Source organism: Conger conger, chromosome 15, assembly GCF_963514075.1.
Source record: "Conger conger chromosome 15, fConCon1.1, whole genome shotgun sequence".
Classification (NCBI taxonomy): domain Eukaryota; kingdom Metazoa; phylum Chordata; class Actinopteri; order Anguilliformes; family Congridae; genus Conger; species Conger conger.
In genome coordinates, this window is record NC_083774.1 from 6,479,745 (window position 1) to 6,489,978 (window position 10,234).

Genomic DNA, 10,234 nt, shown 5'->3' on the forward strand with positions numbered 1-10,234 from the left:
GACAGAGAGAGAAAGTGGGGGGAGGGTTGGAGAGGGGGGGAAAAACTACATCGTAAGCAAAACCTTCCTCGGGCAACAACAACTACACATCGGCCGTACTGCAGCATCTCAATCACGCGCGACGCTGACAAGCCCGGCACAAATCACAGGCCGAGCTGAGTTGGCGCCTATCCAAGTAAGCTCCCAGTCCAATGCGAGTGGAGTAGAGGCGCGGCCAGCGCGGGAGGGCGGGACATAGCTAAACCAATTGGAAGGTGGACGATGTGGCTATACAAACCAGCACACCTTGGGGACTTTAAATACAAGTTTTAGTACACAGCTGTGGCACACATTTAAATACTCTCATGTACCTCTGCGCTAACTGGAAAAAACGAGCGTAAACATAGACACGAAATAACCGACGAGGCTCCATCAAGAAATCCCGTTTTTTTTCCTCTGCGTTTTTCCAACATTGATTTGTTTTTGCATTTTTCTTCTCTGTTGGATATCGAGATTTTACAATGTCAAACGTCCAGCTATCTAGTAGCACTCAGGAGCGGCTGGCCGCGCGAAGAACCTTTCCCCTTCACGCCCGCACCGGCGCCTGCAGGAACCTTTTCGGTCCGGTGGATCACGAAGAGCTAAACCGGGAGATGAAATCGCAGCTGCGGGAAATCTCCGAACGGGACCAGCGCCGGTGGAACTTTAACTTCGAGGCAGATTCACCACTGTCTGGAGATTACGAGTGGGAGGAAACGCCTGTGGATTCGACACCCGTCTTTTACCAGGACTCCGTGCAGACAGGGAGAAGGAGGGTTACCATGTCTATGCCGGTGAATGTGAAGCCGTGTTCGGACATGACTTCGACGGACTGCAGTACCCAGGATGTGCAAACACCTCGCCCCGCCGAGGAACGCTTATCCAGTCCCGAAGCTACCCTGCCCCGCTCCGGTGAGGTGAATCAGGAGAACTGCTCGGTCAAACTCAACTCAGGAAAGCAAAGCCGCAAAACCACCGTGTGCGCGCGACGGAAAAGGACATCTACTACTAGTCTGACGACAACCACCACAACACACATTACAGGTAAGCGCACTTTTGGATCTCTTAACGCAGCACGCCAAATAGAGAACAGTGTAAGGTTACGCAGCGCTATTACGCATTTGAGTGTAACCAGTGTTTAATTCAAGGGCCACAGTAATCTTAAACCACTTTCTCCCGTTTTCTTTTTTTTTTAGATTTTTACATGAAAAGGAAAAGAGTGCCCGAAGGGAAGCAAAGCGAGAACTCCACCCAGAATTCTACACCCGCGATTCCAGTAGAACAGACTCCACGGAAACGAATACGCTAAAAAGGTATGTGCGTGTTTTTTAAAAGTTACTTATTTCAAATGTGTGGCAAGAATCAAACGTCGGGTTTCGCTGTAATCATTAGCCATAAGCCGTGGTGGTAGTATGTTGCCATGCGATTGGAGAGCGGTACACATATCATTACAGTGTTACCTGATTTTCTTTGAACGGTCATGAATCTCGGCTGTGACTTTGCTTGGGAGAGCGTAAAAAATGGGGGAGGGGAATTCACGTCACTTTGGCGGGAAAGGCTCTAGTAGATGGTGACGTTTGCAGGAAAAGGATACGATTGTGTTTCTCTCTCTCTCTCTCTCTCTCTTTCTGGAAATAGCTGACTTCTGCATTTTCTTGTCCGGCGGAGGAGGAGGGGGGGCGTGTGTGAAGATAAAAGGATAAAAGCAATAGCAATGTATCAATAACGTGCTTCTTTTTTTTATTTCCGACAGACTTTTTGCACTGCGAGATTGTGAAGATTTCTTCCGCTAGCAGCCAGGAGGCGGGGAGGACTCGGAGAGCACAGCACGTACGGTCGTCCATTGCTCGGCGCTCCACTGCGGAGCGTGTGCCAGCTCTCAGGACTGCGGTGGAAAGAGGACTCACCGAAGGACTTAATTCAGTCAAATGTAGCAAACTTGTGGCTTTGTATGCAGCCACTCGACAGTGTTAAAATACATTAACAACTGTGCAATCTTAAGTAACTTTAAAATGTCTACACTGGCCAAAAGTGTACAGCTTTAAAAAAAAAAAAAAGACTATTGAGTTATATATTATTTCTGTTGAAAAATATGTATCTTGAGTTGTGTAAATATATATTTTTTAAAGAATATTCTAACTTATAATTTTTTATTTATGTTTCATCATATTTGCAAATGCCTGTCGCAGCCAAAGGGCGACATTTTTTTTTTTCAAAGTTTTATATTGTGATGTTTTGCAATCAGTAGCTTTCAATAGGGTCCATTGTGTTTCTGAGCCGTTTCATATATCACTGCCCTCTACCTTTGTTCCACGAAAACAAAATAAAACGTTATTTTGCTCTTCTAATCAACTTGTATGGAGTTCATACATTTTTTGTTGTTGTTGTTGTTTCATTCACGTAAATTATCCTCTCTTACATAGTAAAAAAAAAAATGTTTGAAACCTGCAGAACACATCCGCTTCCACAAACACACCTGTCTCCCAATGAGCCAATATAACAAAGACTGACAAATGCTAGCATTCGTTTTTTCCTGATTGACACCCCCCCTCCCCCCTCCAGTAATCCTTCTCTGTCCACCAAGCCTCCATTAGTTTATAGGCAACCAGGGGCATCTGCCGCTCTAGTTTTGTCGCCTACACCAGACACAACAGGGCCGTGATCTTTCCCGGCTTATACGTCCATCTCGAAAATCCCCTTTATTTGCGTTTCACTGCGTGGAAAGTTAAGAATTAACCTCGGATTTTAAGGACACGCGGCTGTTGGGATCACAGACCCAAGCACCGCAAATATAATGTGCAAAAAAAAATCTAGACTATAAAACAAAGGCGCTTATACGTGCGCAATACCAATAATTATCTTCGGCAGCAGAAAAGCTGTTGACAGTTACAGTGCATTTGTATGCTTATTTTTTTATGCTTTCCAAAGCATCTAGCCAGTCTATAGCCTGCTTAAATGTGAAGATCAAGAATCCAGTTAAGAAGTTTTTTTAAACTACACCCAGGAGACACAGGCCAGGCTAAAAGAGGCCTATGCTGCTGCTATTATTGTTGTTATTATTATTAATTATTATTATTATTATTATTATTATTATTATTATTAGCAGTAGTAGTAGTAGTAGTAGTATAGCATATTGTATTATTTAGTTGTATTTAGTGCTCGTTTAATAGCCCAAATGTTCTTGTGTATGCAAAGCAACCAGAGGCAAGTTTGCAACAAATTATAAAAGAAAATTGTACAAACACTATGCTTATTTCAACGGCAGTGGGCTATGCTAAATAAATACATACAACAAGTATCACAATGAATACTCAATCCAGCATGTCGCTGTTGCGGCGAAGGGGCAGCTGTGGGATATAGGGTGGGATTTAAAGGGGCTTTTTTTCCCCCATAAAGAACTGAAGCAGGTGCCTTTGGGACCCCCGTATTGTCCACGGAGACACCCCCACATTCAGTGCACACTCAATGACTCTTCTAAAGAACCTCTTACCGGCACTGTTTACCCCCGTGGAAACAACGCGCCACGGTACCTCCGCCGTGGAGGCCACCTGCCTTTGGGCGAGAGAAAAGACGTTGCTTTGTAATGCCTGCTCCTATTTAAACGCGCTTGTTCAGTTGGCTATACTTTCAAGTTTACATTGAATTGTGTGGAAGCAGCTGACGCCGTGCAAGACCCAGTGCTCATTTTCGCCACCAAGCAATATGTAACAATGGCTTGAAATTTTATATTTACAAAAAAAAGCGTACAGCCTTATAAGAAAAGTACTGATAATCAAGAAGTTTATTTTTTTTCCAAACCTCGAACCGCCTTCGTGACTCCGCGCGTAATGCGCGAGTAAAAATGTGTGATACATTGTTGCGTGATTGCCGCCGCCTAGTCCCGCCAGCGCAAACAAACACGCGCACTCTGTCCGTACTTTTGACTCCCCCGTTCTCATTTCCAACACAAAGCGCTCCGTCTCCATTCTCCTCTTCTTTGTAGCCATATGGCAAATCCATGTAGACATAGCCAAGATCCATTAATTCAGCCACATAATGTCCTGCATTTGAGAACAATGGCAACTTTGTTTGCCTCTCCATTGATACGAATGAGCGAAAAAATATAATTAAACTATGGAGGATATCCAGCTAATTAGAAGCCATATGCCCCCCGAGAGACGGCGACGTTCAATAAACTTAGCTTTAAATTCACAATACTTAATAATTTCAAGATAGCAGCTGTCCAGATACAACTCGTTTTAATGAAGTTCCACCCGCATGCAAGGTTCATGTAGCTACCTAGTTTCTAAGATTATTGGACATTGCATTATTTCAGCAACGTGATGCACACATGGATAAACATATTATTTCGAGTTTCCGCGTCTAAAACAGATCAATAGCTTACAAGTCAACGAATAAAATGGCCAATCAGAAGAATACATTTCCTGAGCAAGAATGTCGTAGTTACAAAAATAAAAAATAAAGATAAAGACAAATATAACTTTTTCGAAAAGTTTCAGTTTGTTTCCTCAACATTTAGACTGTAAAAGAACCGTGAGTCAGACAACATCAAGTACATCAAGTATATTCCCACTATTTTTATTACTCGAGGTAGATTAGCTACTACCAAGATTTATTTCAAAACAAGTGACCATTGTTTGTTTGTTTGTTTTTTTAGATCAATTTTCAGGCATAGTTCCACCACAGCGATACGTCCCATTCCGCATCTTCTAAGTCAGGTGTCTGACATCTTTAAAGTAGTGTGCGAACAAACACAGAAATGGCAATTACGCGCGAATCTGTTTGTTGTATAATACAGATAGAACTACACATTCTTAACACATAAAAAACGGAATGCATAAAAACGTAAAATCAACACCATGTTACAATATTTTCCAATTAATTATTTGATTTATTTGCCGGATTAGTTTCATACCGAAATCGCATTAGACACGTTACCAAACTGCGGTATAAGCATCGTATAACGTATGATGTTAGTAAAATAAGATTTTTTAAACGTGTGAATTCATCATTGTAGATATCAGAATGAACATAGCTATTCTTACATAGCTATATTGAAAACAGTAGCAGGGTAGAGCCAAATAGTTTAGCCTAATACACTTGACTTAAACACACAATTAACTTGTTGTGAAATAACTTAGCCTTGTCGACATGGATGTGCGTATGTATGCACAAACGCGTGTATGTGCATTGTGCATGGATGTGTATTTGTGTCTATGTGCATGTATATGGCTTTGTGTGTGTGTGTGTGGGTGTGGTTTGTTTGTATTTATGATGCGTTTGGATATGCTTGATTCATCAGAGGGTAAGTTACACAGCCGTGACACTAATATGATATGAAGCGTGAGCCACGTGTTCTTTTCTTTTCTGCGACGTGTTAAAATCATCCGCAGCCACCAATGCGTGCGTTTGTCTAAATTGCGCAGTGCATCGCCTACATTGCGCATCGGTGACACGGGTTCTGGAGTTATGGAGGTTTGAAGAATTTGACAGAAATGTCTCAGAATGAAGCACCAAAATCACAATTTGTTTTAAAATGTAAAATGATACACAATGGATGAAAAAAAAAAAAAAAACCCTCTTTTACCAGAAACGAAATGATTGAAATAATCTAAAATGATTATAAGCAACCAAACGAGCGAATATACCCATATGCTATTTGGTTTCAAGAAAGAAAACAACCTGTAAGAACATTGCAAAATTCGATATTTAGCCCGCCGCTTAATGGAAGCAAAGCAGTGCTATTGAGGCCTATGTGTTAACTCGGTTTATCGAAAGATAAATACTCTACTATTTAATTGCTAGAATTAAATTAATTTATTTTAAAATACCCGTACAAGAAATGTCATTATCACTGAGATTGTGGCACGATTCCATTTGAGAACAGTAGTTTAATTTAGTTGCAAGAGAGCGAGAACGCGATTCAGCCAAAGTACAGGGTGGCTTTAGATTTCAATGGTGTTTTCCAAGTCTGAAATAAAAAACGAAAATGTTGTGTAAATAACAACAGAAACAACAACAAAAAAGCATAATACTGCTGAACCATTCGATAAGGCCTGCGTTTGAATCACCCCCGACTGATCCACAGACGTCGACACTGTGCTTCGTCTGAAAAGCTGTCAGACGCCAACCGCTACTGGACTCACATACGAGGTAAGAAACGTGCCTGGAAAAAAAAAAGAATATAAAAACTAAATCCCATTTGAATAAGGCACACACTCCACAGACCCCATCTGCAAAGACCGCAATTAAATACAAAAAGGGGAAAATTCAGCCAAAGAGAATTAGCATTTTCCATGGCCATCTGGCATCGGAGCAGGCGATAGGGAACAAAGGGAAGTTGGAGCGAGAGGAGAGGCGAGTGTGCCATCGCATTGACCTGCAAATGAGGTTTTGTCACCAAATTAAAGCTCCCCACTCCCCCTGGGCCCCCCAAAACTCGCTTCACTTAAATTTTTTTCAGCCCAACCCCAATTCTCCCCCTAGCGTGACGAATGGAAGGGTTTGTTCACGTCTGTACGTTTATAGACCATTGTCTTTTTTTTTCTTCTTTTTTTTTTGGACGTACTCCCCCCCCCCCCCCCAGCATCTCAATGACAATATGAAAAGACGCGCTGGCTAATCTATGAGGAGTTGAACGCTTTGTCCATTTCGTCGTCTTCCACACAAATACAACCCGCGGTTCTGACATGATACGTCCCCCAAAGGAGACGCAGAAATGGGAAAAAAAAATGCGATTGGAACAGTAACGTGAACAGTGCCATTTTACGTGCCATTTTTTGTAATCATAGTGCCATATAATTGAAAGGCCTAGTAATCTCATTCCACAGACTGTGGAGACAATGCACTGTAGGAACGCTGGTGTGAAAGAGGATACTGTCTGGGCAATGTTTTCTATTGTTACACTTTGCATTGTTGCACAGCGCCATGGTGTGTGTGTGTGTGTGCGCGCGCGCGCTTCCAGGGTTCCCTTTTTGGCGTTCCTTTACTCAGTATTCATGCGCATGTGCAACAATGCGCACAGCTTAATTGACGCAGCCACGCAGAAGGCTGACTGACGGCGAACTCGTGGCAGCTTTTCAAGAATCTTCTTTCTTTCTTTGCCTTTTTTTTCGGAGCCTGCTCTCTGTTGGGGGGCCCTGTTCACATTTTAAATACCCCTTCCCCCCCAACTCCAACAAACGCCAATTCGCTTGGCTCATCCAAGACATCAAGAGGGATTCAAGTCGGAGCTTCGGGGAAGAGCGGATCATGTACGGTGTTTCACACAGCCCCGCAGCGGATAATGCTACAGATGTAGCGCTTTAGTCACGTTTCTTCTTCTGTTTATTTAGACTTACAACAAGTCAACCTGCTGAAAACAGACGCCGCTTGAATGTAATGCTGCATGCCACGTCTGTGTACTGTGGTTTAGTTTTATGTTTTTGGATTGCACATTGTGCACGAAGTCAAACGCATGTCCCATGCAGGTACACATTTGTGTTGAAAAGGCCCGCGCAAGTCGAGCGCCAGAACGCAGCGCCTACAGCTGTGTTTGCCCTAGCAGCCGTGAACTGTGTCGTATACCTCTGGGTTTACACCGCGGGATGTTTATCTTGGATTTTCTTCAAGGAGCTGGGCAACAGAAACGGGTTGGTTAGCCGCGCGCCTGGTGTCCAGATCTCCTGTCAAGAGCTGTCCGATTAGAGTCACCAAAACAGCGATTACGTGCCTTGGTTGAATGAGCCGTGACGCAATACAGCAACACACCCAAGCCCAATTTCACCTGCACCGTAAACGTCACTCGTACGGAAGAAGAAGTCCCACCTCAGATATACACCATTACTACCCATATTTATTTTCCCATCCAGGGCGTCGTGCGTAAATCACGTTTTATACGTTCCCATGCGCAGCTGCATTTCTACTGAAGCAACCAGACCATTTTACACTGATGATTTACAAGCCCTCTCTCCTTAAAACTGCTGGTGGCATTCTGCCATATGCATTACAGCACGCGACAGGCTACCGTTGAGAGGCAGCTCTTGTGAAATTCGAGGGGAATTGAAATCCAAAGCTATTCGCGATTGCGGGTAGAAATGTATACGGAGAAGTAACGAAAGGAGGGGGAAATTCAAGAGGCAAAATTGCAGCTAGAAATGTTTTTCAGTCAAATAAATACAGTGCAAGTGTTCATTTTCCATGACAGACCTCTCAAAATGTTCCACTCATGGTTTGCATTTCTGCATAAAATATCTTCATCTGTCAATTTAATATCTCCCTATTGAATTAATGAATGTTACACCTTGTTCAAGGTCACATCATTGCCCCGCTGGGGATTTGAACCTGATGCCTTTTTGATGACAAGTACAGTGTTCTGTCCTACACCCGCGTGGGCCAGACCAGATGGACTGCCATCAACCCCCCTCCCCCCACCCCCTAGAGGGAAGGGTTCAAAAACTTTCATCAACTCTTTAAAATGACAGAAGGTCCCCCTGGGCCGCCCTCCCATTACCATCACGAAACCCCCCACCCCCCCCTTCCCCTCCCAACCGCCCCGTTTCTGCTGGTGAGTACAGAGGAAACTCCATCAAGAGGTGTAGGGCAATTACCGACGTCTGTTCGCCATTGAGTTCAGCGGAGGCCAGGAGGAATTCGTCTCACTGGAGAGGACTCCACAGGCATCCTGGAGATGGCACATCCACCACTGTGACCCCGCAGCTGAGGGGGGGAGTACAGATTCATGATATTCATGAACACAAAGCGAGATTCATACGGAGCTGTGGTCCCGCAATAGAGCATGTGGCTGTTTTTATACATGTTTTCCACAGGGCAGGCTGACGTTCACAGACAGGGAAAAAGCTGTGTTAAAAAGCATAACGACAGCAATGCGAGAGACCCACACGTTCATTTTCAACTGGACGTCTGTCTGTGCGCAGATCAGAACATCCTCTGAATTTAGACTGGAAATTCAGTTCCTCCAACAAGTTTATCATCTTTTAAAAACATTTTTTTTAACCAATAACCTTTAAGAGGAGGGGAATGGGGACAGGGCCCCTGTCGTATTTTTGACTTTTACGGCGATTTGGTCCCGACAATAGGAGCCCTAAACCTCCTTTCAGCCGAGCCTCCTTTGTGTTTCCTTTCTTTCCGTTTCGGAGGGAAACCTGTTCTCCATCACACCCTGCCCCGTGGTGACACGGGCACTCTGCTCGACTGCTGCCACCCCTTTATCCCTCTGTCCATCCATCCATCCGCCTCTTTCTTCCTGAAGTCTCCTCCTCCTCCCTCCCTCCGTCATCGGGCCCGTAAACCTCTCGCAGGCAGGCCGGTGTGGAGCGCGGGGCTTTGGGGTGCGTGCGGCGCCCCTGTGGGTCCGCTCCGCTGGCTGCGGTTACTGCCGTTCGGGGCCGGGAGATGTGCCCGGCGGACCCCGATGAAAGTCCTTTTAAACACGGGACAAAAAGCCCAGCGGAGCCCCAGCGCTCCCCGTGTCCCTGTGTGTAAGTATGTGAGTGTGTGTGTGTGTGTAAGCTTGTGTGTGTGAAGTAGATGTGTATAAGTATGTGAGTTTACAAGTATGTGTGTGTATGAATATGTGTGTGTGGAAGTAGGTGTGTGTAAAAGTACTGTATGTGTGCGTACGTATGTGTTTATGAGTGTGTGTGTGTGTGTGTGTGTGTGTGTGTGTGTGATTTGTGAAGGTCATTAAAACTGCATTTACTCCCACTTGTCCAGATGCCAAAACCAGGAAGCTTAATTGTGAATTTACTGTGACTTTGTAGCACTAATACACTCCAGACAAACACTTTAAATTGTTCTTGCAATTTGCAATATGTAATGATAACTTATTTTCTGTGACCACAGCACCCCTAATTGTAGCAGAGCCCATATCTATATTGAGATTAACTCTTGTTTGCCACGGGGGGAAAAACAAAAAGAATCCCAGGAAAGGGAAGCTGATGGAACTGGACCAAGCGGCCATGAAGCAGAACAGTCCTCACAACGCTGTTAGTTTCAGAAGGTCCTCAGAAAGCAGAAAGCAGCAACTCTCCATTTCATACAAAATCCGCTTTTTTCCCCCCTGGCATCTGAAGTTGGGCCATATGTGGTTGGGGGTGTGGGGGAGTTGGGCGCTGGGGGGGGGGGGGGGGGGGATTTTTGGGCGGTGGGAGAGCGGGGCAGGGGGGGGCGTAGTGTCACTGCTGCAGCTGGCTGACTGACAGGAGATTTATCGTGA

The 10,234-nt window shown here is 44.5% G+C and overlaps 1 protein-coding gene across 1 annotated transcript; it reads left to right on the forward strand.

The window, feature by feature from the left end:
- Positions 1 to 300: 300 nt before the first annotated feature.
- cdkn1ca (cyclin dependent kinase inhibitor 1Ca) lies at positions 301 to 2,366 on the forward strand. The gene is made up of 3 exons (XM_061221194.1): positions 301 to 1,062; positions 1,215 to 1,331; positions 1,772 to 2,366. Exons 1-2 carry the CDS (start codon positions 501 to 503, stop codon positions 1,325 to 1,327), a joined length of 675 nt encoding a protein of 224 aa, XP_061077178.1. The 5' UTR covers positions 301 to 500; the 3' UTR covers positions 1,328 to 1,331; positions 1,772 to 2,366.
- The last annotated feature ends 7,868 nt before the right edge of the window (positions 2,367 to 10,234 follow it).